General features: G+C 39.9%; 1 protein-coding gene across 1 annotated transcript; it reads right to left on the bottom strand.

Moving 5' to 3' along the window:
* Positions 1 to 149: 149 nt before the first annotated feature.
* On the bottom strand, positions 150 to 27,872 carry slc12a4 (solute carrier family 12 member 4). Its single transcript, XM_074610492.1, has 24 exons — positions 27,459 to 27,872; positions 14,747 to 14,847; positions 14,535 to 14,666; positions 14,033 to 14,179; positions 13,266 to 13,320; positions 11,914 to 12,044; positions 11,523 to 11,764; positions 10,957 to 11,171; positions 9,566 to 9,730; positions 9,097 to 9,195; positions 8,922 to 8,979; positions 8,629 to 8,803; positions 8,181 to 8,299; positions 7,893 to 7,991; positions 7,628 to 7,747; positions 7,340 to 7,444; positions 5,384 to 5,552; positions 4,273 to 4,468; positions 3,783 to 3,952; positions 3,416 to 3,547; positions 2,893 to 3,000; positions 2,499 to 2,686; positions 2,172 to 2,305; positions 150 to 2,046 (listed from the first exon to the last, which is right to left on the bottom strand). Exons 1-24 carry the CDS (start codon positions 27,583 to 27,585, stop codon positions 1,955 to 1,957), a joined length of 3,279 nt encoding a protein of 1,092 aa, XP_074466593.1. The 5' UTR covers positions 27,586 to 27,872; the 3' UTR covers positions 150 to 1,954.

Genomic DNA, 27,872 nt, shown 5'->3' with positions numbered 1-27,872 from the left:
AAATTTTGACCAAACAAATAATCAATTAATCGAGAAAATAATCAACAGATTAATCGACAATGAAAATAATCGTTAGTTGCAGCCCTAGCTATAAAATTACTTTAAAGTATTTTATGAAGCGCTTCAACAAAACAGTACGAGGGGAGCAGTTTATAAACAGATGTTCTTTTTATTTGATCTTATAGCATAATAAGATATTATGAAAGTTAACAAAACACAGTGTGTACTTTAATGTGAGCTAAACACAGAGAAATAACTGAAACTAAATCTTTAACTTGGAACAGCAGTTGCTCAAAGCAACAGTGTGATAACATCCCTTGTCAAGATTCAGATTCATGTATTGCCAACAAAGTTGATAGTAATGTGCTTTGGTGAGCTCATTTTGATGTTTTTCTACACCAGGTGCATGATTTTCACATAACTTAATAGCCTCATTGCTCTTCAAAAACCAAGAGGCTACTCATAGCTTCACTTAGCTACTGCCAACATAATGTTTCCATTTAAAGAGTGTATTGTGCCAAACTTTAAATTAGCAAAAACATATACTTGGATTGCTGCCAATGGTTTAAGTGGGATGATCCACTCCAACCTATGCTTTTATTAAAGTGAGGGGAATCAGCATTCTTAGCATTGCATGATTAGTTTTTAATAACTGTACAGCTTGTTACGGTTGATCCCTTACATATAAAACACTCTTGGCTTGTACAGATCAGATTGTTTAGTCTATATAAAAATAAACAGTTGTTCTCTACACTGCCTGAAATACTGATTATACTTAGCTTCTTAGAAAAAGACCAGGAAAGACACAAAATAGTGTCTGAATGTCTCATGTAGCTGAGATCAGAATTACTTAACGTTGTAATCCTTAAAATTTCAGCCACGGCTGTTTTGGCAATACCTATGGTTACCGTGGTAACAGCAAGTGCAGTCAAATACTACAGTGAACACTCCTTGAGCAGCTACTTCTTCAGAAATACAACACAATACCAACTGCTGTATTTGTTTACAGCACAAACTCACGTTGTAGGTAGGCCTATGTGTAGTAAACCAATTTTTAATCCAGTGCGTGAATGGTGGACTCCGCCACTAACGATGAAAACTACCAAATAGAAAGGTATTTTACAATAACCATTCAGTGTGAATATATTGAACGGCCATTGCAGAAACAAATGCAGACCATAAATAGTATCAAAAGTGGGGTTTGATTTCATTGAAATCTTAAGGATTATAACTTTAAATTAAGCCATCTTTTTTGTGTGCAGATACGCTTTTCGGGTCTGCAGAAAAAGTAGAAATGTAACAGTTCAAACGTCATTCATATACATTGTTCTCTCATATAAACAACACAAATATCTGTCCAAAAAAAAATCATAAATTATAACTCTTTTTAAAAACTTGCTTCATGATCTCTGGCATGCCACCTTTACAGCACAAACCAACGTCCAGCACTGTGTTCGATACCCACAGTAACATTTTCTTTACCTCAGTGGGGAAATGTCGGAAAAAATAAATAAATAAATAGAGATGTGCTTGAAAAATAATCAAAGTTTCAGAATAAAAAATCTGGCATAAAAACTGTTCTGCCAGTGTGTGTACTACTCAGAATAGTCTGCCATAGTATGTCAAATATAAATTTATTATCACATATGAAGAGGTATCTGTGACCCATAAATAAGTTAAGTTTGTGCTTGACACACAATTATTGATTTCTGAGGGAGAAAAATAACAGCTTTCATTTGTAAAGAATGCCAGAGTGGTGAACATACAGATGGATATGTACACTAGTGTGTCCCAATATTCTACAAGAATAGAATAAATCCATACTTCACAATAAAAGCGTCAAATTCATGCGTCTACTCAGAACTGTCTCGCAGCAAAGCCGGTGCTGCCTACTGCCAAGAGGTGGAATGTATTCTGATGAGGCAGATGCTCCTGTGTAACAGCTAATAACTGATCATGAGTAGATGGTGATGACCTCCCGACCACCGCCTCGGACCAGCAGCACTCTTTCCAAGCCTTCAGTCAACACCTCCAGAAACTCCATATCTGAGGTACACGTTAAAGAAGGAAAACCAGCCAAAGCCTACACACTTTGTTTGTGTACTGCAGCTCAAAATCTTCTATACTATTATGCAAGACCCCCTTTGTTTGATCATATTGGCAAAGGATACAGTTCTCGTCTCCGTCTGTGTTTCGAGGTGGCCCTGGCATGTTGAGCAGCACTAATCGAGCATCATGGGACCTGTTGACTATTACCTCGTTCAGCTTCACAGCCGTATGCATTCGCCGCACATTGGACTGATCCCTGGGATGCAGCAAGGGGGAGAGACAAAGTTAAATGGATTTTTCCTATTTTAAAGCAAGCTCTCACTGTGTCTAACAGAGAAACATGCAAAAACGAAAGGGGAAAATAAGGTGAAAGCGTTACATGCTACAGGTTTTACTGATTAAATGAGACGCGGTAGAGAGGATGCTGAGGTTGACTGAATGTGACTCACGGTTTGAGGCTCATGAGTTCTCTGAAATTCTCGGGCGCGTTGCTCCTGTTCCTTCTCTCAGCCTCACACTTCTCTTTCGTCCACGTCATCTGAACCTTCTCTGGAGGAGCCTCCACCACCTCTTCCTCCTCGTCTGAGTATAGACTTCCCATACGCACCAAAGAGTGTCTGTCCTTAACCAGCTGGGCCTGTAAGGGCCATTTGGAATATCATGAACATTAAAAGCGTAAAAATTGAGCAGCTTGAATTCCCAAATTGCACCGGACAAACAGAAGTTAAGATTTGAAATATCAAAACATGAAAACAGCAATCCTTCAGTGATTTATCATGCATAATATGTTATATGAGTTTTAAAATATTTCAGGAATAAACACAACACATAAAAAAAGCATACCTCTCTTTGTCTTTCTGCACTGGACAGCCTCATTTGCCTCAACATCTGGGACCTCTGCTCCATCATTAACGTTCGCTCATAGGTGTATGCTGAGATGTCACTGTCATGCTGAAGTGCCATTTGAAAAAAAAAACATTGTTTCAGTGGTTAATCCAATTTAAACATGTTCAACATCTGTTGAACTTGGGCAAAGTGACTGAAAGTAATTTAAGAGGACCTGTTATACTTTTGTGCTTTTTCCCTTCCCTTACAAAACTCAAAGTCCACACCAAGGGAGTTATTCTCCCCCATAGAAACACTGCTCCTGAACTGCCTGAAACGCCTTGCTTGAAGTCCTGCCTTTTCTTCGATAATGTGGTGATGTCACCAAGTAACACCAAGTAATACCTGCCTAACGGCTACTTTGGCACACCCTCAAACAAAGCTAGTTAGAGCGGAGCTGGAGTTGGAGCGGAGTCACATGTTTGTGGCATCTTGTAGTAATTAGTGGTCAGGTTAGTGGTTGTGTAAGAGGCATCCTCACCATCTCCACCACCTCCACCTCAGCCTCTATTCTCAGCTGGTACAGGAATGTGGCCAGATCTTTCTTCATCTGGATGCTGTTGTCTTCCATCTGGGCTACAGTGAAGATGCGCATCCTGCATTTCTTCCAAACCTAAAATGCAAAATACAACCATGTGGCATTTCCACAAAAGTAATAGCATGTGTAATATTGAACAAATGTGACTATAATACTTACAGAATACATAATACAAAATAAAAGTTGTAAAAAACATTCTTCAAAAGGGGAAAGCCCCAAATAACATCAAACTAAAAGTAACAGACTATTCAAGGAGAGTATGTAAGTAAAGTAATGTAATTGAATAAAACTCAAAGATATGTCGTCTCACTTTATGCAGTTTGAGCAGGAAAGGCAGCAGCATTAGCATTCCCCCGTCATGGACGATCCACCAAACGTCTATGTTGCCATCTGTGAAGCGCTCATGGTTGCTCGGGTAGAAGGACACATTTTTGGGCACCATCAGGGCCAGGTGGGCAGCTGTGGTGCAGCGGACTGTGTCTGAGTCGAGATGAAAACACGGAGGCATGGATATTAACTGTACTGTATAAATTAATTTAGTAACAGCTTACATTCTGTACGAGCCAGATGGAAACTAGCACAAAATGTATTTCAACATCCAAATAGTATATTCATATGAGCTTCTTCAAGTGTGTTTGCTTTAACTTCATAATAATGAGCATTTAAGTGTGACAACTGCAGCCTGTAAACATAATGCAATCAAAGTGATTTGGTCATTTAATAGGGGCACTATACTGCAAATGCTGATTGGGTCTTTTAAGTGTCATATTGTACGAACAGTATTTCAGTGAGACTCTTACTGATAAAAGTCTTCCAGGCACGAGGGTCCTCGCTCTGTCTCCAGCCGTACGGCCAGCCCATCACCACAGTGTTGTGCTTCATTCCCCCCAGACCACAGGACTGGATCAGGTGGACGATGCCCTCTCGCACCTTAGATGCCACAACGATCTGGCAGAAACCCTTGACTCGCTCGATCTCCATCATATTCTTAATGGCCTGGCAGAAAAAAAAATTGTGGGAAACCAGAATTGTAATCCATGATCACAATAAGGAGTAAACAGATAAACCATATTTAAACAGTTGTAAACCATAATGCTTTAAAAGAAAATCATGTAGTATGACAGTCTGTAGTATTACACACTGTCAAGAGGAATGTGCATGTCCTTTTTTATTTCTTATTTTCATATTTATTTATTTTTTTCTACTTTTTATTTTATCTTTTATAAGAATACATATTTTTTTTATAATTTTGTATTATATTTTCAAATGCTGAAAAAGCAATATAAAAGTTTAAGCACGAAAAAAAGAAAAATATCTAAAAGTTCATATGCCTGAATGGATTATAATGCATTCCTTAAATTTACATAATAAGGATTTATATTCCAAAACAACTGTTCAACATTGTAAATTAAATTAATAAGGTTTTACCTTCACTACCTCCCTGTATGTAGCACAAGCTCTAATGATAACTCTTGATACATAATGCATGAATATTGGCTTAAGTGAATCCAGGATGAGTGATTAATTTCTCCAGTTGTCACATAAACAAACTTTGCTTCACTTGTTTAATTTTTTTACCAAACACATCACATTATGAATAATGTTCCCGCACCAGTCCCTTATTTTATCTGAAATGGCTCATTGGCACCATATTGTAGTGACAACAACAAGCAGTTTGCAGCCATGCCCCTTGATTAAAGTGACAAATGCTTCAAAAACAGTTGCTGAGGAAGAAAAGTCACAAAGAAATAGAAAATTCACAATGAAGCATGTGTTCGCTTCACTGTGCCTTTCAGATTACAAAAGGTGGTCGTTTGTAACAATTAGTTGCAACACAGTCAGCAACAAGAGTACAATAGAGAATTGTGTAGAGCATGTCCAGCATACAGTACAGCCCTTTCTAGTGTTTACCTGCTCAGCTGCCTGCATTTCCCCATAGCTGTCCAGGAAGTTGCCCTGGACGACAGAGCCCACGATGGTCAGGCCCTTTCCTGCCTTCAGCTGCGAGGCAAAGGTGAGCAGTCGGGGATATTTTACATGGAGGTCCTCATCCAGCTTCAACAGCACCAACAGCTGAGGTCTGTAGTGCACACAGTCAAATATGAGTCAAAGGCCCAGTGTGTCTTTGCACCCCTTGGTGATCACCAAAGTATTCAGACATTTTTTTTATTATTTTCATAGGATGCAATTTTATAGAAATCGCAGACATGAGTTGATTAGATTAGCTGAATGGTAATTTTGGGGGAAGGGTGGTAGAAATGATCAATTGAATTTTGATCCAATTGGATTTTCCAAGCAGATATTCTCTATGTTTGCAGGTCACACTAAAAACACTACATCTACACACATAAATAGATACATTCATTTGAAATGTAAATCCAATTTCATTGTCACACATTGTACACACAATGAAATTTAGCTACTGCATTTAACCCATCCTAGTATATTAGGAGCATGTAGCGCCCAGGGAGCAGTTTTAGGTGGCCAGTGCCTTGCTCAAGGGCACCTCGGCAGTGCCCAAGCGGCAAACTGGGAACTCTCCAGCTACCAGTCCACACTCCGCATTTGTTCCGTGTGGGTACTTGAACCGATGACCCTCTGGTTCCAAAACCAAATCCCAACGGACGGAGCTACTGCCGCCCTGTGAAAAAAGTTTAGTCATCTAGGGGAGTGCTTCTCAACCAGGGCTCATTGCGGGAATTCCAGGGAGTGCCCAGAAAAATGGGGAATAGTTTATGTTCACTATTTAATTCACTACAGAAGTGAGCCCAATGTGAGTAAGAGTCATAAAACGGATTATTCTGATCGTGGGTTTCACTTCCTCCACGTTTAGCTCCTCATCTGCAGTTGGTTTTAATCATATCTAACAACCAAAATCCTTTCAGAGGGAGGTCCCTGAAGAGAAATATTATCAAATGGGGGTCTGTGACCTAATGTGTATCAATTTAGGGGTCCTTGACACAAAAAAGGTTGAGAAACACTGATCTAGGGTACATTAACTGTTAAATGACAGTATTTCACTGTTTGTTTAATGTTGAAATGAAGTCATAGAAATGCTGTTGACTAGAGCAACATCTTGACGTGTGATCTAAACATCTAAAATATCTCTCTCTTGTCTGCCAAATACATCCCAGTTTTAACCTAGATGTCTAGACATTTTTAAACCTCTTAATCATAAATCGTCAGTCAGTCAGTCAGTCAGTCAGTCAGTCAGTCAGTCAGTCAGTCAGTCAGTCAGTGTGTTATTGGCTGCCTTGTTTGCATTTTATTGATGTATTGCCTCCATTCCATTTTCCGTTCCACAATCAGACTAGCCATTGTTTCACTGTCATTGCATTTAGAGTTAGCGGCAAAAGAGGAAGTGCAGCATCAGATAGGTTATGTATTACAGCGAAAGATGACACGCTGACTTACTGAAAATGTCTAACAAGCATGCTACTAATAAAAAAAAAAAAAATTGAAACCCTTCTTCAGGCCACAACTTCCTGTCATACTTGACAGATGGCCACATTGCGTGTCAGTATGGATAACAGCTGGTAGTAACTCTCTCATATGTTGCTTATTTTATGTGGTATTATCATTCTGGATAGCCATTTTTTATAGTTGGTAGAGAACCAGTTTTTTGAATTACGCTAACTGCATAATGAGCTGCAGTACAATCATAACAATGTGAATATTTGTTAGAGGTCAGAGTGTGACAGTGTTGCATGCTGTTTCATTTATAGTTTATGCTTTCTTCTCATATTATGAACACAGATGGGAAAGCAACTTTTTATATCCCAACATGCAATGTGGCTCCTCGGAGATGCAAACCCAGAGGAGTTTTTGTGGAGACATTAAGAGCATCTGCTGCGGGTGTAGCTGTACCTCCAGTTCTTGGTGTGCGGGGGTCCGACCTCTAGTCTTAACAGGGCGTAGCGTGCAGCGCTGAGGGACAGTCCTCTGATACCGTCTCCCCACTCCTTCTCTGCTCTGTTGTTGTTTGAAAATGGAAGAGACGAGACACAAACATGAGGGACGACAGGCAATTCAAGTGGCCGGCTGTCCACCAGCATCTGCTACAGATCCATCAGACAGAAACACAGAAACACAACCATCATAACCCCATATCATACAAGAAGGCACTGTAAAAGGACAGCAAAACACCAGACGTACCCCTGGTATTCAATGTACTTGTAGATCATCCCAGCAATGACCATGGCCACGATAGCGTAGTACCAGGAGGAGATGAACATTAGAGCCAGGCACATACTCATGCCAAGGAAGGACAGAGCCCTGAGGTTGGGACACATAAAGCCTGAAGTGATGTTTTTGCACCCCAATAACAGCACCATTATTTACCAGTATGACAGCCAAGACAAGCTAAATTAAGTGAAGTGTGTGAAGTGGAGAAGTATGGTGGAGATACACCTGTACTCACCAGTGGTAATATTTAAACCTTGGCCTCCAGTTGGGTGTGCGTAAAAGAGTCTGAACTGCACAGGCTAAGTTCACAAAGAGATAGCACATCAAGAAGAACCTGTTGAATAAAAACAAGGAGCATTTTCTACCAAAGTAGATCATATATCATCAGTGGTGTAGTTGGCCTTAACCAAATAGGGAAATGAAGAAATTTATGTACACAGCATGTCTGAGAGAAATAAATGTATGGGGTGCGTGCAGTATATTCTTGGCACATGTCTTATTTTTGGCGTGTATGTGAGCTTACATGGAAAGGATAGGAGCCACCATATCCAGTGAGGCAATAAGGATGCCCAACTCAGCTATGAGACCAGTCAGTAGTAGGGCCCATGTAGGCTCTCCGTTGTTCTTCCCGTGACCAAACACCTGAAATACAAAATACAAAACCTTCACACATTAGCAATGCAAATCACTTCTTGTTTGGTACTGCATCATATTCAAATACATTTGCACGGCAAATATTAGCAAACATTTCCAACTCAGCATACTGAATGTGATTTAGAGGTTCATCTTGAATATTCAAATTATATGTTTTGGAAATATCTGTAATAAGAAACAGACTATGGAGTGACTGTTGTCTCTGACTCTGCGTGAGTCAAGTCCGTGGGAGCCGGAAGACAGACAACATTTTTTCAGAGAATGGGAAGTGGTTGGTACACAAATGTATCATCAACAGTGTGTATTGTTGGTCCCACCCTGAGGAAAGGGATGATGTTGTCCTTGGCGATAGCCTGTAGAAGTCGGGGAGCCCCGGTGAGGGACTGCAGGCCGGCCCCAACCGTAGAGAAGAAGGAGCCGATGACAATGACCCACGGAGACGGCCAGGAGAGCGTTCCCACCACCAAGTTTTTCCGAACGGCGTCCCCAAACCTGCAAGTATATGCTGACTGAATATGACCAAGAATATGACTTTTATGATGAAGTTATCTTTTTTTTCTATTGTTTAGTTTTACTTTACAAAATTTTTTCTGATAAGGTGTTTACTTACTTGTCCCTAAGGACCACTCCTTCAATACAAGCCCCAAACAGGACCACAGAGGTGAAATCTGAATACAAGAGGTCAAGGAGCTCAATGTGACACAAAGATGCATTATATCAAATCTGCTTTCATATCCTGTTCGAAGGAGCAAGATTATTGTGTCTAGTCACCAAAATAAGGATACAAACAAGTGAAGTAGTAGTGATGGCTAAGATAGTTCCAATGGGGATGGACTTTTGAGCATCACGGAGATCACCAGATCTGTTGGACCCTGCCATGATACCTATGAGACAAAACAGGATGATGATGGTGACATGATGTAAAAGCTGTTTAACTATGCCCCCTACTGGCTGGATTTCCCATTTCACTGTGTGCAAGTTACTTCTGTAAGAATATACAGTATATAATACAACATAGCAGGTAGCTAAAATTACAATTTGCATTTAATGGCTTGATATGGCATCAAAAATCATGTCTGCATTATAGATTTAAGCTTAAACAGGTCAACCACTGAGTCTGAATAAACTAAATGATTTAAGATTTAAGGTAAACAAGTTTGGAAAGGATAATTTTGCAGTTTCATGCAGTTTATACTGACATTTGTGCCATAACAGCACTTTATTCGTGGTTTATTAAAGACATAAATGTTATACCTGTGGCAGATGGGAAGAAGATCCCCACCAGAAGTGTGAATGATGTAGCGATGTCTGCTGACACATACATGCCAAAGTTGTCATTGGCACCGTGAGCATCCACTGACTGCAGCCCCGCTTTCTCTAAGATCTCCCCTTTGTGCTGGTAGTCGGCCCACATGTTCTCTAACAACGGAGAACAGACATTTAAAACATTATTGGCAACAAAATTGCATTATATAGAGAGAGTGACTTTCTATCAGGCCTGTGTGTTATTCATGAAGCAGGACATAAACTAAAATATAGCGGGTATGATTTTGTCATGACGAAAAAACATCTGTTTGCCACAAAATGATTATTGACTCTAAAAGTTCTTTGAAATTATGGCATAATGTGCAAAATGCAAATTAACATTTAATGGGTATACCAACACTGTATTCTACCCCTTAAATAGAGAGACCCCAGGTGAATAGGGTAAAAAAAAAAAATAATAATAGTAATAATAATAACTAATATATATCGCTATGAAACTTCCCCAGTTGATTACTTACGTTTAGACAACTATTTTTTGTAAAAAGTTTTCTAAAAATGTATGTTTAAATGTGCAAATTATGCAATATCAAATATGTGCTAATTTGCATACATTTCCAGAACAAAAATCTGAACATTGGATAAAGCCAGGTTAAAAAAATCTTATTTCCTTTTGTTAGAGTCAAAGGTTTTTACAGTGGGGATTTTGAATATGTTTTTTTATCACTCTACAAGTCAGAAAATACTGTCAACAGCCATAAAAACAAATCAGTTTTTACCATGTTTTTAGGAATAAAATGTGATATATACTGTATCAGGCTGTGAATGATATATAAACAAACTCCTCAGTGTAAACCTTCAGATTATAGATATGAATGAAAAAGTTTGGTGTATGTAAGTGCTACTGAAGCTAAGTATGAGAAAAAAAATCATTTTTGAGAAAACAGCCTTTAAAGATGCGTATTGTAAAACTCCCTTAATTTTGCAAGACACTACAGGTGAATAGTGTAAAACGTTTTAAACAACAGATATCACCATTAAACCTCCCCAGTTGATTACTTAGATTAAGACAATTATTTTTTTTGTATTGCAAGTTTTCTGAAATGTTTGTGAAATGAAATTTTCAAATATTCAAATGAGGCATTATCTAATGCTAACTTTTGGTGTATTTAGGAGAACTCTACAGGCGCAAATAGACAAAGTAGTAAAATAAACATCTAAATGAGTATTTTGGATGTTTTCTTTCCACTAGTCTGAAATGTTGTGGAAGCATATTAGCCCAAAATCTCAAAATTGACTATGAAAAACGAGTTGTTACCTTTATTATCTAACAGAATCTCATGCTGTATACTTTAATCCCTCTGCAATGATGATTAATGTACCTCTAATGATCCCACTGCCCAGTCCAGGGATGCCCTGTATCTCTGTTACATTGTTCTGGATGAAGTAGTCATCACACTGAGCGCTGCTCATGTTCCCCGGCAGACAGAATCTTTCCCACAGCTGACTGGGCACCGTGATGTTGCCCTTCGTCACAGTCTTAGCACACACATCGAACCGGTCTCTCACCAACGTCCTGTTTCCCACCATGCAGATCCTACAGAAATAACATGCACACAAATAAGATGATTACCATGTTAGTCATCATTATTTCTTCCGCTTCCAACACCATCATCCTATACTGTATCTCTACTTTATCATCAGAGCCAAAATTATAGTCAAATCATTTGACTGAAAAATCATACTGCAAGTAATTGGTGGCAGATGGGAGCCAGAAGCATACAAATACAGAAAAAAGTATACAAAACAAAATAATAATATACTTCCCCACAAAATTAGCACTCTCTCTCCCCAATAAAAAACACTAAATCAATATTACGGTCCTCATAATCCACACTACTTTCTGTTAAAACATGTTTATTCTAGCAAACCCTCTCTGCAGACTTACGGGAACTCCGGTGGATGAGTCATGGATTTGAGTGCCCCAGCATATATGGAGACAATTGAGATGATGACGCAGGCCAGGAAAAGAGAAGCCAGCTTGTTGACATATTTGACTCCTACAAAAACCACCACAGCCATCAGGCTGAGGCAGATAGAGCCGTACACCCGCATATTGTTCAGCATGGCACTGTCACTCCCAAGGGTGTCTGTGGCGTGAAATATGGCCGCCTGGGGGACCAAATATTTCTGAGGGGGAAAATAAATCACAGTTACTGCAATATACACTTCATGTAATGGCTGATGTATTCTCATACAGAACAGTGTTTAGGGACCACATCTTAGCATAGAAATGTGAGCTGGAATATAACCACAAAATTATATTTTAGCCAACTAACCAAGAAGATTTCGATGGCCCCTAGTATGTACATGGCAGAAGCAAAGGTGGTGCCCAGGTAGAAGCACAGACCCACAGCTCCTCCAAACTCAGGGCCAAGGGAGCGGGAGATCATGAAGTACGCCCCTCCAGCTACAACAGTAAAACAAAGTGTTACACACAGAAAGCCACTGAAGAGCCCACAGTCTGAACTACATGCAGTGGATGCAACTGTAAATTTCTGCTGCCCCCAAGTGGAAAAATATGTAATGGAACATGTAACTTCTACAGTATACAGTATTTATTTAGAGCAATCCAGAGATGTTGAGATGCAGCGAGTAAGTATTTTAAAAGCAGTTTATGTCCCAATAATGCCAAATCAGTTCTGAGCTAGTTCACAAAATCTTGTAAAAAAAAAAAGGTGGTAACACTTAATAATAACCATCATTAATAAATGGTAAATTGATAGTTAATTAAACTTTAGTTAATTATCAGTTTACTGTTAATTAACAATGAAATGATAATTAATCATGTTTACTATTTATTAGTTATGCTATAATTTAGGTTATTTTATCATTAGTTTGTGGAATATTAAATAATAAGTTTATAAATTCTATATTGTATCAAAGCTGATAAGATACAATAACAATTACATTCTGATAACGTTAGTAAACTATTATCAGTTTATTGTTGCACACATTCTAATATTTTATATACAATATGAATTATTTTTTAATGATTACCGAATGATTTGTAAACCTTTAAGAAATTATTTGTAAAACATCTATAGAGATAAATGGACCAGAAACTAATTATTAACCATTGACAAAGTATTGCTTATCTATTTAAATAATGTTTATGAATGCTTTAAAAAGTATTTATTAGCCCTTTTACAAGGTATTATAATCATCAGTTGCAACATTATAATAGCCATCCAGACAGTTTACAATTCAGTTATTAACCACTAAAGTGTTACAAACATCTGGTCCATCTATCTATGTAATGTTTATAGATGTTTTACAAACAATTTCTTAAAGGTTTACAAATCATTTAGTAATCATTAACAAATACTTAATATAGAATATGACATGTTATAATGTGTGCAACAATAAACTGTTAAAATAACATAAATTATAGCATTAATAATAATACGTAAACATTATAAATTATCATCTCATTGTTTGTTAATAGTAAAATAACTATTAACCTAAGTTGAATTAACTATCAATTTACCATTTATTAATGATGATTATTATTAAGTGTTGCCAAAGAGACTACAGAAGTATTTATAACACTAATGAAGGACATATGTGGCATAAATGAACAGTATGCTGAGGGACTTTTTCAGAATAGTGACACGGTTCAAAGTATTACCTGGAACAACACCATTAGTAGCAATGGCACTCATTGATATAGCAGTGAGCATTGTCTGTAAAGGAAAGGAGAAAATATGACTAATATTGAAAAGGACACACGTACATATAGACGTCATGGCAACTTGTGGGTGTTACTGGAAACCAGCTTATATCTAAGAGAGCATATTCTTCATCATGTAGCCTGGAGGGTAAGTAGACCACAGTATTTGTTATGTAAGAAAGGTAATGGGAGCAGACTGAGACTCAGAGGTAGAGCGGGTCGTCCACCAATCGGAAGGTCAGCAGTTTGATCCGCGGGTCCTCCAGTCAACATGTTGAAGTGTCCTTGGGCAAACTACTTAATCCCAAATTGCTCCCGAAGGCTGTGCCATCGGTGTGTGTGAATGAGTATTTAGATTAGATCCTGATTAGCAGGAGTTTGCATGGCAGCCTCTGCCATCAGTGTATTAATGTGTGTGTGTGTGTGTGTGAATGAGTGAATGCCGACATGTAGTCTGCAGTGCTTTGAGTGGTCGGAAGACTAGAAAGGCACTATATAAATGCAAGTCCATTTACTATCTACAAGTCAGAGTGATATCAAATAATTGCTGCTGCTTGTGCAACCACGTGGATTCTATTGATTGGTTTAGAAATACTGTAAAAGCTGGCCCACATTGTTGGTGGAATCAACCCAGCGTAATGGTGTGTGTGTGTGTGTGTGTGTGTGTGTGTGTGTGTGTGTGTGTACGGTGCAGTGTGTGTGTGTGTGTGTGGGCTCATACTAACACATGAGCAGCACATGAGGACAATCAGGAGGGACTGCATGATGCCAGCCATCCCAACGATCCACGTCAGTCGGAGGAAAAGAATGACACCAAAGATGTTCTGCAGACACGGCAGGTAGACTCCCATCAGAGTGCCCATGTTGGGAGACTGATGGAGAGAAAGAGGGAGGGAGGGAGGGAGGGAGAGAGAGAGAGGGGGGGAGACTATTGACCATGACATTTCAGGAAACAAGTGTATTGATCATTCGTATTGATTGATGTACTTTTTTTAAAGGTCATTCCATCATGTTATCAGCTCTTTGCATGTAACCAGGTCTTACAGACACAGTGTGACAGCAGAGCGTGCAAAGGCATAAGCAATCAATCAACAGTTCTTAATACAAAACTAGAACTTGGATAGCGAGGCAGGGAGAGAGAGCCAGAGGTGGAGGATAATGTTTCTAAACCTCCAAAGACTCAGTGTACATGTGATATAAAAAACAGTGAGGCATAGTGTTCCTGACCTTGGGGGTCTTCCTACGTGAGGCCTCAGCGCTCTCCTCCTCCTCATGCTCCTTGGCTCCCTGGGTGATGTTGGTGTAGCTGACCAAGCGGCTGAGCAGAGACGAGACCTTCGGCCGGATGTCCAGCTCTTCCTGGAGGAAGAAAGTTAAATTAATGATTTGGTGCTACGTCTATCATCCGACAGAGATACTGGAGAGTAAAAATAACAGACCTCGAACAAAGCCAGGTTCCTGTCGTAGAAGAAGTCATTCTTCTTGCTTGCAGCATCAGCACTGTTGAGAAATGGACTGTCTTCTTTATGATTCCCATGTCCTGTTAGAGAGAGGAAACATGACTTCAGGTTAACAATAAGAAACAAAGTTGCTTTTTGGCTATATATAGGACCAAACATACTGTATATATAGTTTTCTGCCAACCCTTACAAAAAAGTACTATACTTTAAGTTTATTTTATGAAGTAAACTAAGCAAAGTTGAAGTATATTTCCCAAGTATACGTTATGTAGTAAGTATACTAATATCAATAAGTGTACTACTTCAATACTTCTTGGGACTACCACTTTTTAGTTTATAAAAGTATACTCTTAAGTAACTATCCTTACACTTAAAGTACAAGTGTAACTTGAGTAATTTTGTATTTTTTACTGCCACTATGCTATGAAGTGAACTATACTACAAGTGGACTTATAGGTATACTGCTAGTTTATGCTATATACTTATAGCTCACTTTTTAGTTTATTAATGTACACTTTAAAGTATACTCTCAGTAAACTAGTTTAATAGTGTTTTACTGCAAGTATACTTGTACGTTTTCTCAAACTTATAGTACTTAGCCAACGAGTTATGCATTACACGAAGAGACGTGCTCCTTTTTCTATTTTACTTGATGTTTTGTTCATACATTTACAAACTCTCACACACTCAAATGGGCTACTCTATCAAAATGTAAGCACAACTACAAGCCAAGTATATGTCAGTATACTTGGCTTGTAGTATAAGACAAGTATACTTAGACATATCAGTATACAGTAAGATAAGTATACTTAAGTATAATTTTGTTAAGAATATCTCTGATAAGTACTTAAAAAGTAAACTGAAAGCATACTCAATTAATTTAAGTTTAAAAGAAATATACTGCTAGCACACTTGAATAAACTTCATTTTTGGTAAGGGAATCAAGTCAATATTCTTCACTGATATGATAGACACATGATTTATATGAAAGTTTGTAACGCCTGCAATAATATCTGCATCGCATTGTCCTACGCTTATTCACTGTAACAACCAGACTTCCATAGACAGTACAAAGTGCCCAGAGGGTTCAGTGCTGATTCAGAGGCTTCTCAAATGTAACAAGACTAAAAAATTAAATGAAGGCAATGCTCATTTAAATTTCTTAAAGACTATAAATCCATTCAATACCGGTATTTTTTAGAATTAAAAATGTATAATTTACAGCATAATACTGTGTCATTTTTAGTTTTCATAAAAGACAAATTAAATGAATTTAAATAACCTACGATCACTCGGCTAAAAGAGTCACACCCACAATCACTTTGGATCTTTCACATGTTGTACCTAGTCAAATGTCACAGGTGGCATTAAGTTATATAAGTTACATATGCAATGTGTCAATAAAGATTAACAATCATTGATGGAAATATATATATAACACAGTCGTGGTTTTAATCAATGTCACTAATTTGCATTAACAGAAATGAGATCAGTTGTGTCGAAACACATTATTTTTGAGATGAAAAATAACAGCCAAGCACCATTTCCTGTGCAATAATTAATACAACAAAGTTCCTCCATGGCAATCCTTTTCAACATTCAGTCAGCTTTTAACTGTCACTATTAATTATGATTTAAACATCTTAATAATCTCCATGTAACGGTTAACTTCAGAAACACAACCCATGCGGTGAAGCTGCAGCGAAAGGCCAAAAGCAACAAAGTCCAGGTGATAAACAGGCACATAATTAGATTTTACTCTCATTAACTTTTGAAGAAAAGAATCAAGCAGAGATGAGCACAGAGCCTGGGGCAATGATTGCACGCAAAGCAGCACACACACATTCACACTCGCATGCATGCGCACACCTCATTACCTGGAAATGACCTAACCTTGGGTTGTTAGAGCATGTAAACTTAAACAGCAAAGCCCAAATGAATCCTACAACAAAAGGTCTGCCAACTTACCAAGTGGGCATGAAATAGAAAAAATAGTGTTAAGAATAGACCAGCTTTGTTGTAAGTGAGTTGCTTGAGCTTCAGTGCTGGTCTTCACTCACCTGTGTTCTGTGTCCCACTGCTATCGCTCTGGGTGAACATAGTTATGAGCTGTGTGCAGACTGCAACAGAGTACTCTGTGCTCTAGCTTGGGGGAATAGTCGATTACTATCCAGGACACTCAGTCACCCAGGGTGAATACTCATGCAGGGGCCTGATCTAGCACATGGTGCACGGTGAGGGGGGTGAGAGGTGGGGAGGGGAGGATACAGTGGGAACTAACAAGCACGGGCACACACACTCATGCATAGCACATGCATGCTCATAGGGATATAAGAGCCTTGGGTCGGGTTAAAGGTATCTCAGAGAAGTGCAGTGTTACAGTATCTGTATTCCTACATCGTGTATACTGATGTTCAGTCTGGATAAATCTGGATGCAGTCACACATTTTTCTCAAAACCATTATTCCAAGGATGTAGCGATAAGCAAAGCAAATACTTGTATGTGATGTTGAGAGACATGACATGATGTTTCATATCTCTAAAATGAGGGTGAAGGTCCTGGTATCATATGAAAATCTAGAAAACTTAAGGAATCCATTGGTACCATCCCTGTCATGCTAGCTTGTCAGGAATAAGGCTAAATCACGCTCCAAAGTTAGGCTCCATTTTGGCGAGGAAAAAACTGGCATGGCCATTTTCAAAGGGGTCCCTTGACCTCTGACCTAAAGATATATTAATGAAAATGGGAACTATGGGTACCCATGAGTCTCCCCTTTACAAACATGCCCACACTAATCCTGTGCAGTTTTGGGCAAAAAAAAGAGGGGTTTTTTTGCACGCAGTATAAATGTGTTATTTTCAACTATTCTAAAATGGTTTCTGCATACTGAGGTCCTTAAACAGTCTTGGAATTGCATAAATTGGGTATCACTGGAAAGCTGAGACTCTTGTGGATCTAATGAGCCCAATTGTATTCATGTGTGATGATGTTAGTCCCCATAGTAGCCATGTCACATAGTGAGACCATTTTTGACACTTGAGTTCACTGTATAAAATGACCTGTTGTGACCTTTACAATCACAGCCTCATGAAACTTTACAGACACAAACTAGGGACCTAGGGAATTCAGAGGATGTATGGCTTTTAGATTGACAATAAGGGGGTTTCTGAGCAGTTTCCAGAACAGATGTGCTCGCCATCCAATCACGGAAAAATGCAATTCTTGCAGAAATCTCCAAATGTCAAAAGTTTTTGATACCAATTCAAAGCATGGCTTTTTCTATGGTGTTCCTCAAGTTCTTGGTGTCGTCATGTGGTATTTTGGAGGGATTATTGATCATTTTTATCAATTTTCGAGAATCTGTGTAATAAATGGTATCAACTTATGACACATAAGAGAGCATGGGGATGGCCATCATACTTCTATCATTTTCATATTTGTTTTTATTTCTGATTTATGACCAAGTTGACACAGTGCTGAGCTAAAATTAATCTTCAGGTTCCCAGCTTTCAGATGATGTACACCACTTTTATGTGACATCTACTGTTGACCTGCTATCCCCCCCAATCCCCCTAAAAAAGACAAAAATGGGTCTATGGTAAAGAGGGGTGGAGTGGAAGAGGTTAAAGCAAGGTTTGTTTCAAAATGTCCAAAGGATGCAAAGACCAGAAATCAACATGTGGATATCATTTTAAGCATGAAGGCCACATTCCCCAACAACTACACAGCTGGATCGGGGTGATGCCAGGGAATAGATGAGCAAAAACAAGGCCAACACTGTCCTCTAGTGTCATCATGCTGTCAGTAGTGTGGGATAAAAACACAACATCTGTGTTTGAAGCAGCATTGAGAGGAGACAACTGCATATGAGATACTGATTAGCTTAAAGAGACATCTGGAACATGACAGATGGATGCTGCTCTACAATTACCCATAGAGTGAGATATGTTAAAATGTTTCCTGGCAGGAATGGGTGCTGCTCCAAACACCATCCTAATGTTGAAGCCTAAAATAGTTCCGGCTCATTCCACTTGTGGGACCAGCAAAGTAAAAGTCACTTTAACAATGAGGAGACAGTGGGGGTCTCTTGTTAATACCCTCACATCAAATGTCTAATTAAAAAGATTAGAGATTAACCGGCTTGTTATGAAGGCATGCAAGAGTCTTGCTGTGTGCCCAGAACAGCACAGAGGCTTTACAGCAACATGTACCGACACGTCACCTCACTGGTGCCCATACCAGAACAGCTCACCACCACCACCACTGCCAGAAGATCACAGACCATCTTGTGTATAATTTGCTGTGTGTTTACAACTAGATCAATTCCCAGAGAAGATGCTACATTGTCAAGTCTTTTTAAAGTGCAAAGTGCATGACTTTTAAACAAAAAACAACATCTCGGGGCAAATCTACAAAGACAAAATCAATATGATTTGTTATAGGTCCAACAAACAACTTCCAGAAAGCAGTTCTTGCAAACTTTTTCAAGGCTTGTCACTAGGGATGCACCGCTCCGACATTTTCAGTCTCGAAACCGATAGCGATACCTGGGCTTTGGGTATCAGCCAAGTACAGATCCGGTACCAGTGCTGTATGCCTCACTGTGTGGAAGTGACTGCGATCATTCTTTTATGTGGACAACATCATGCCTGACTTAAACATTGCGTTCCTAACTTTGTAAAACAAAATGTCACGGCCGTCCGCATTTGGTACCGCCGCACAAGGCACCCTTCAGCGCTGGTATTCGATGTACCAGGCGTTCCATTAGCTACAATGTAAACCCATCCGTGGCAACAGTAAACGCTCTGATAAAGTGTGGTGAAGTAGTTTAAAGAGCGAAAAGACAAACAGCGAGCGGGCAAGTAGGTGGGTGGGTCCAACAAACCCAAGGCTTTCATCCAGGAGACCGCTGTTTGTGTCTCATGCGTTCCCGTGTGTTATGTTTCACTTTCACGTTAAAATCAGCTGTTCGTTCGTGTCCCGTGTTCACAGCGTTCTGTGTCATTTTTACTGTACAAACGTAGTAATTTGAACATGTAGTTCTTTCCTAAACCTAACTATAGCGGTTTTGTTGACTAATCCTAAAGTGACGCCAAGGGTGACTATAGTGGTTTTGATGCTAAAAATAAAGTGACACCAAGGGGTGTGACAAAGCGGCGGTATTTGAGGAGTTGGGATGAGAATGTGTTGCGCATATAAACATAGAATTGAATAGATCGGCCCCATTGTCACCAAACTCCATCCAGCTATTTGATTCAGTATCAGCCCAATATCCAATATCCGGTATCAGTATCTGTGCATCCTTACTTTTCACCAAACAGGGCAGTAGTTTACTTTATCTAGTCTGCACAGTGGACTTGGGTGGGATATTTGCAGGATTCAAGAGTTTTAACTGTGATCTTTCAAATGGACTTTTCAAAACTACTAATGGTTAAGGCGGAAAGAAACTTCCCAGGAACGTGTCTGCACTTCTCAAAGCCGATTAGTCATGGAAAACAATATCCCTGTCCATTAGCTTCTTAGGGTTTGAAAAAGCCTCTTTGCTAAACTTCCTCTTTAATAAACACTTAAGACTTAACACTGAGAGGCAGAGAAGTAGTAGAGCTTAGCTAACTCTACTTTGTGCAGTTAGTTGGCAAGAATGTTCTACTGATTATGTGTGTATAGTGTGTATGTGTTTGTGTAAGTGTGTGTAAAAGAGACAGTGAAAGAGACTATATGTGCATATCCTTTGCTCAATCTACTTTTATACACTGCATTCCTTCAAATGTGGCTACTGGGTTGGGCAAACATAATACAAATTTAAAGTAAGGTAAACTTATTCTCCATTGTACCCCACCTACAGCTCATTGTTTATGTTTCTGGGCCTGTAAAATGATCCTCCAAACACTCAGAGCCACCCTGACCTATTACTGTCTACACTCTACCAGCTTTGCTTTTTCCAACCAGCTGCGGAAGGCAAAATAGTGAATGGGAAGCCAGAACTAAAACTTTAACATGCATTATTTGGAGTGTTGCTATGTGGAAAGTAGTCCAGCTCTATCAACATGATCTGAAACCTCATTTCCATTACTCATTAACAGGAAGTCCAAAATCAGACAAAAAAGACAAAAGCAAAGCAAAGCAAGGCCCAGTTGGGTCATTATGTGTTTGCATTTACAGTACAGAGCTAACCCTGCAAACATTATTTTAGTTACAGTATGGTGCACCCTTGTGGAGGCAGGATACAACAATGTTAGGCATGGTATTTGTCATAATGCAAATAATAACATATAACTGGGGTATGCCGAGTGCACCCATCCTCCCACTTTGGTGCGAGCGGAGGGCAGGTCAGGAAAAATATGTTTTAATGAATGCAGATACTGTATGTTCATGAAAATGTTTGTCTCATTTTCTAGACTGTGGTGATCCTAAGTCATTCCAGTGATCCAAAATCCAATAAGCAACTTTGCTCACTCTCAAAAGTAACATCACTACACTTTTTTAGTGCAAATGTAAATCTGGAAAATGTCAGACCCAAGTCACTCACAAATGTAGTTATTTACATGTATTGGTAGATATGGATATAGTTACCCTAATCCCCCTTTAAATTGTATAGGTCCAGGCCAACACAGTTTAGTTAAGCATATACTGTCATGTTGGTCATGAAAAATAAGCATGGTGGGTAGGCATATTTTCGAAATGCGTATTGCAAATTTAAATTATTTTCCTTTTCAAAAATTGCAACTTTAGTTTTTTTGCATTGCACTTGTTTCTCCTCCTTAGCCCGTGGCAAGAAACAACGTACTGTCTGCTGTAGTAATAGGGCAATGTTAGCTGTAACGGCTGTGTTTCATGCGGAGCAGCATCTGAAAAGAGCACTGGAATGCTAACCTGCTGAGCCGTACAGCAAAACATATTAGGTTTGATGTGTGCTAATGATGAGGAAAGGATGGCAGCTCAGCCTGATTACCTCGGGGGGTAAAGGTGGGCGGGTAGAGGTGCGTCGTACAACCGACTTTCAAAAAGACACAGATTAACTAAACGGGTACGTCAGTGGGTGTAGAACTAATGATTAAACAAACCCAAAGTGTGGTCTGTACCAACACATCTATTTGCGACGTCTTCGCAAAATGGTTCCATGCACTTAATGATGTTTAAGCTGTACATTTGCTGCACACACTACCCATACTCATAAATGTTTGCTTTGGGTGAATGTTACATGTACAGATTATAGACTGTACAGTCTATGGTACAGTCACTGCCTTGTTTATCTACACATGATCTACTGATAATATCATAAACAGCACGCTACCGTGGAGGTTAACAACAATTAATTAATAATTGTTTATCCTAACTTCAGTACTTGACCAGTAGTAAATGGTAAATGGACTTGCATTTATATAGCAAGATGCCAACCTGCCCATCAGGACCTAATCTAAATACTAATTTACAAACCAATGGCACAGCCTTCAGAGGCAATTTGGGGGTCAGAATCTTGCCCAAGGACACTTCGACATGCGGACTGGAGGAGCCGGGGATCAAACCGCCAACCTACCGATAGTGGACAACCCGATCTACCTCTGAGCCACAGCTGCCCAGTACTGATTTTACTCCCCCTATGTTTACACCAATGTATTGCAACCTGACTGACAGCAGTTTCCTTGTAAACAAATGAAGGTAGAGTGAACAAGAAGATCCCCTTCAGCAACAGGAAAGCATATGCAGGTGATATCCTTGTTCAGAAATCACATGTCATCATAACCTTTATTTAACTAGGAAGTCACATTGAGATTAAAACCTCTTTTACAAGTGAGACCTAGCCAAGACAGCGTCAAATCAGCATCCAACACATAACAAGACAACATTGAATCACGGCAGCAACAATAGGTACAACAAAATCCATTACATCATACAGTTCATTAACAGGGCAGCATTTTGGTCATGTGTTTGTTAGTTAATTGAAGCAACTGCAGCTACCAGTGACCACTTCCTTTATTCTAAGGAAGTACGAGTACGAGTTCTGTTAAGGTACTTTCAATAAGCCCAGGTGTTGGGATCCACTGGTTCCATTGTAGCTTATGAAAACATTGTTACTGTATTAAAATGTCCAAAAAGGACTGTTGCAAATGTCATATCTCATTGTACTCCTACTTTTATGTCTAAAAATAAAACTTGAGAAGGACAGAATATTATATATTTTAGGTATAAGCTTTCGGAAATGCAATAAAGTAGCACCCATTGCTGCTTTGCTTGAAGTTTCTTTTTATTATGATTCCCGGATCAGCAAACTGTGTCTGCCTGAAGAATTTGGAAATGCACACAAGCTTACTAAATTTGAATAGTTAGAATTTGCCTGCAATCACAAGGGCAATGTTGTCATGCTCCCTGCTCATCATCTTGTCAGCAGTTTTGTCCAAACATTTCTCAGTGCCACAGCAGTGATAATTTCCAACAAGTTGCACATGTTTCACATCCACCATACACCCGAGAAAACCACAGTGAAAATCATTTATGCATGGACACTGAACTATTTCTGTTTTCATGGGTAGTACTGCATTTATTTTGCACTGATCTCTGTTTAGTGTCAAACATGAGGCAGTGAATTAAGACCCAAGGAGGGTTGAAAGAGGAAAAATCACGGCGCCATATCGCGTCATACAGTATAATTGGGGTATGACACATGCACAGTATAACTGGATCTGTGGTCGTGCGTTGCTATTGTTTCAATTTCGGCGAGTGCAGACCAGGTTTTTCTGTAGCTCGAGACCGTGTCCCAGCCTCCATTCAATAAGCCTTGGGTTGACCCAGAACACACTGAATGCATTTGATTGCTAGGAGACCCTCAGGAATAACTGGAGGTACACATCGGAAAAATCAGCATCTGAGCTGCTCTGCCTGCCCTGTTGTCACTTTGATGTGAATGAGCAGATGGCAGATGATTGGATGGCAAGACACTTGCATCATAGGAAATGATGTGTGACAAATAATTTAATTAAAGTAGGCTATGGTCCTCTTTATCATCTATTATGATTACAAAGAGTTGTTAAGGGTTGTGCACAAGTGTGTGTGTGTGTCTGTCTGAATTTGTTCTAACTCTGCCATCAGCTCCACATTTCTGCTCCACCACAGTGTGTTTATCTCTCCATGGTTATCTGAGCGGCACGCCAGACAGCATGACAGGAATGGCCATCCTGTTCTCCTGAATGAGAGAGGGAACGCGCAGACAGCATTCTCCAAATCATTCCCTCATTACATGAGTTTCTCAGCACCTGTTCAGTTTGAGGCCAATACAAGCAAAAGTTGCACTACATTTTAGTATTATTTACCCAGAAACACCTGCACAAATGTTCTTTCCAATATTAATAATAATAATAAAAGAAAAAACAGAGCTTGCACTAATCAAAATGTTTACAATAGATAATGTCTGTTATATGTATAGGAAAAAGAAAAGTTAACTGTAAGTATCCATCCATCCATCCATCCATCCATCCATCGTAACCGCTTATCCCATTTGGGATCGCCAGACTATCACAAGGCTGACACCAGACTATCACAGGACTGACACCAGACTATCACAGGGCTGACACAGAGAGACACAAAACCATTCACGCCCACATTCACACCTACGGTGTCTTTGGACTGTGGGAGGAAGCCGGAGAACCCAGAGAAAACCCACACTAACACGGGGAGAACATGCATACTCCACACAGAAGGGCCTAGGTATATTAATTTAAATTCATTGATGAGTTATTTATCACAGCTTATAATATCTCCTGCACATTAGCTTTATTTAGTTCATGAGATATTATTTGTTGCCTTACGTCACATAGTCTGATATACCTGGAATCTCTACTTGCCAGAGTGAAGGTTGGCAGAAAGTTTTTGGCATCATTGGGCATAAATTTCATAATAACCTTTCACCATATTGTAATTAAAGTGCTCTGAGAGAAAACAAGACTTCTGCACCTCCTCCTCAGCTCTGTTTTCAGGCTTTAAAATATCTAGCCTGTGACGGGAGACTTTGGCCAATCACAGGTCATTTCAGAGAGAGAGCGTTCCTATTGGCCGCTCATCCAACGGAGGCAGCTCTCAATCACTTGTGAACTCTGATCGAACGGTCAAACTTGGCAGCGCTGATCAAATATGAATTAATATTTTGTTACTGTAATGCCCATTTCTCGTATAAAATGTTTTAAGAAACATCTTGTAATGTACTGTTTAGCTGTAAAATTTGAAAGTTTGCTCCGGCTGGTGGGCGGTTTGTGACTGCCGGGTCACAAACTTTCTCATTTTACAGCTAAACAGTACACTACAAGATGTTTCTGAAAACATTTGAGGTGAGAAATAGACATTACAGTAACAGAATATTGATTAATATTTGATCAGCGCTGCCTAGATTCAAGTGTCAATCTTTTTTTACCTTCTGAGTTCTGACTTTTACAAACTGGAAAAAGAAGCAAACAAGATTTTAACCAGCTTTTGGTAGCATGATAGGATGCTATCTTTCACTGAAGACAACTTGTGTTCTAAACAAACAATCATGCAGCAGTGAAAAACTAATAAGTCTCATTAACAAACTTTCCCCCCTGAAATGTGAAGGCTATTTCAGGGTAGTTGCTCTTGCTCAGCACAGCTACAATGACCACAGTGTTGGTCCTGTCCCGGGCTGAACAGAGCCGAGTTCACATGCAGGCTGAAACAGACTGTGCACTGTGTCATTTCCTCCACGCTGCAGACGTCACGCCGTATAGCTGAGACATACAACATGTACCGTACCCAAGCAAGCCCACCACTCCCATGATGAAATCATCCAGTATACGCACACACTTTTGGATGGTTTTTACCACAGCTAATAGTTTCCCACCCAACTTTTTACTGCTGGAATATGTCGCAATGCTGCATGTAAAAATCGAGTTGTAGAAATATTGAATATGTACAGGCCTAAAATTACGAAGTATGTCATACATGTTCCAAACTTCTTTCTGCTCAGTCTTGCTCTTAAACAAAACCTATTTCATTTTGAATTTATTTTGAAGTAAGTCTGGTATAATGCTTAAATAAAAACACAAAATGCAGTCAACAATATTGAGTAGCTGTTACTGTTTAGTTCCCACATGAGTTTGAAACTTTATGGTAACATCCTGCATGCCCTTTGCTCCATCTCATCATTCATCCAAGTCTCACTTCCTTCTTCTTCTACTCCTTCTCACCCTGACCACCATATAGTCATCCTTGCAGCTACCCACTAAGTTTAGTTGTTGTTCTCAGTCTTCGGGAAACTCTCCCTGGGTGGTTTAGAGAGAATTATGACAGCAGGAAGACAAGGGCGGCAGCAACGAGCTGGCGCAAAACTCACCCACAAAACTCTGAGGGTTATATCAGGACATCTGCTTTTCCCTCTATCCTCAAAACCTAGTACAGAGTTCAACATTCGAGCCACTACTTTTTAACACTTAAATCACTGTTTTGCACAGTATCTTATAAGTGTATTAACTTGCATTTATGCTGTCTGTGAATGCCATTTGGCTCTAAAGCGTAACTTCCATGCATTCCAGAAATATACAAGCAGACAGCTAGGTCAACATGTGCTGCGATTCCTTCTTGTTACGCTTCAAATAGCAGTCTACTTGAGCCCCCGTGGCTCACTGAAGCATCTAGAAATGCATCCCATCCCTATACACACACACTGGCTGTTCACTCACTGGAGGCTCATTAACACAGCAGCAACTAGTTAGATGAGTCTTCAGCCTTGAACTCTGGTCCTTTCCGATTGTTATTGTAGGGAGCACAGTCAGCGTGATGGTAAAGTAATAAAAGTTGTTGGCCAGTCAGTGTGTGCGTGGGTTTGTGCCCAGCCCTGCCCGGCTGGACGTTTGGTAAAACGTGGGTGCTTCACTGTAAAGGCCGCGCCCATGTGTGTCTTTTATTAAAAAAACACTGCTCCCCCGGTTGGTTCACTCTCTCAGCCCACACAAATCAGCACTGCTCTCACATAATCCTACCCGGCGGCTACAAACTCCTCACTCCTCTACTTGTCCTCCCTTTCTCTTCTGTCTGGGACTGCCCCCCCCCTTCCCTCCCCCCTTCTTTCCATGCTGATACAGGGTAGAAACAAGTGAGTGACAGTGAGAGACAAGCTGCGACAGAGAGGCGAGGAGGGAGAAATCTGCTCCTGTGTTGTTGAGCAGCCAATCTCAGTGAAAGGAAATCCTCCCCTGGCACAAAGAAGAGAGCTCCATCTTTTGTGCAGGGAAGCACTTGAGGCCTTTTCTTGTTGCGGCGGTACTGGGGCCCCCCCTCACACAGTCCCACCCCCGTTGTGTCTTTCCCCCCACGGTTCTCACCCCTTTCATTGTTTTCCCCCTTTGTTACTCATTTGTCCCTGAATTTCTTTTAAAAAGGCAGGAAAAAAATTCTCCAAAATGATAAAAAAGCTGTGTTTCTACAACTTTACCCAAAGTGAGCTGTCAAAAACAGACCTGCCTGCTGTAGGAAAGCTGCTTTCTGGCCCTAGAGAATTGCCATGGTAACAACCAGCTGTTCAGAGAGGCTCTCAGGACAAAGCAAGGCTTTCCCATGCTGGGTTAAACTCATGACGCATCACTTTTAGGACACATTTATCAAGTTCAAAACTTACAAATGAGTCATGTGGTGTCACAGCAGAGAGATAAAGAACTGAGTAAAGTTAGTTAGTTAGTTGAGACTTACCATCAGAGCTGACAGTGTCTTGATGATCCTGTCCAGTGTCCCTGTAATCTACCCAGTTAATCCCCTCTAGGCTGTCGTATCTAGCCTGAGCTTGATCCTTCACCGGTACTACTGTGAAGTGAGGCATGTTTTCATCACTATCCTCTGCGTCTCTAGCTCAGCAACTCTACATAGCGGGCTAGCTGTTAGCCAGCCTCAGCTCAACTCCCACTAATGGCAACTACATTCCACTACACTGCGCTCACTTCCTCTAGCTATTATCATACTCCCCGCCCACAGGCCAGCCCCTCCTGGGCTTTTTGTGTGGACAGAAGGGGTATGGAGGTCTCAGGGATGCTTTTGGAAAAACCCTCACCTTCTCCCCAAGGAGTAGGAGTGACCTGTGGCGGGGCACAACTCTGATTGAGGAGTTGG

Source organism: Sebastes fasciatus, chromosome 2, assembly GCF_043250625.1.
Source record: "Sebastes fasciatus isolate fSebFas1 chromosome 2, fSebFas1.pri, whole genome shotgun sequence".
In the NCBI taxonomy this organism is placed as follows: domain Eukaryota; kingdom Metazoa; phylum Chordata; class Actinopteri; order Perciformes; family Sebastidae; genus Sebastes; species Sebastes fasciatus.
The sequence above is the reverse complement of the archived record's forward strand: the minus strand, read 5'-3'. Positions and strand labels throughout refer to the sequence as shown.

Coding starts and splice junctions, on each gene's coding strand:
- slc12a4 (XM_074610492.1), bottom strand. CDS start 27,585: ATGCCTCACTTCACAGTAGTACCGGTGAAGGATCAAGCTCAGGCTAGA. Junction 12,045..13,265: donor TACTAATGGTGTTGTTCCAG/GTAATACTTTGA, acceptor TTACTGTTGTAG/CTGGAGGGGCGTACTTCATG. Junction 3,001..3,415: donor AGGTGGAGGTGGTGGAGATG/GTGAGGATGCCT, acceptor ATGGCACTTCAG/CATGACAGTGACATCTCAGC.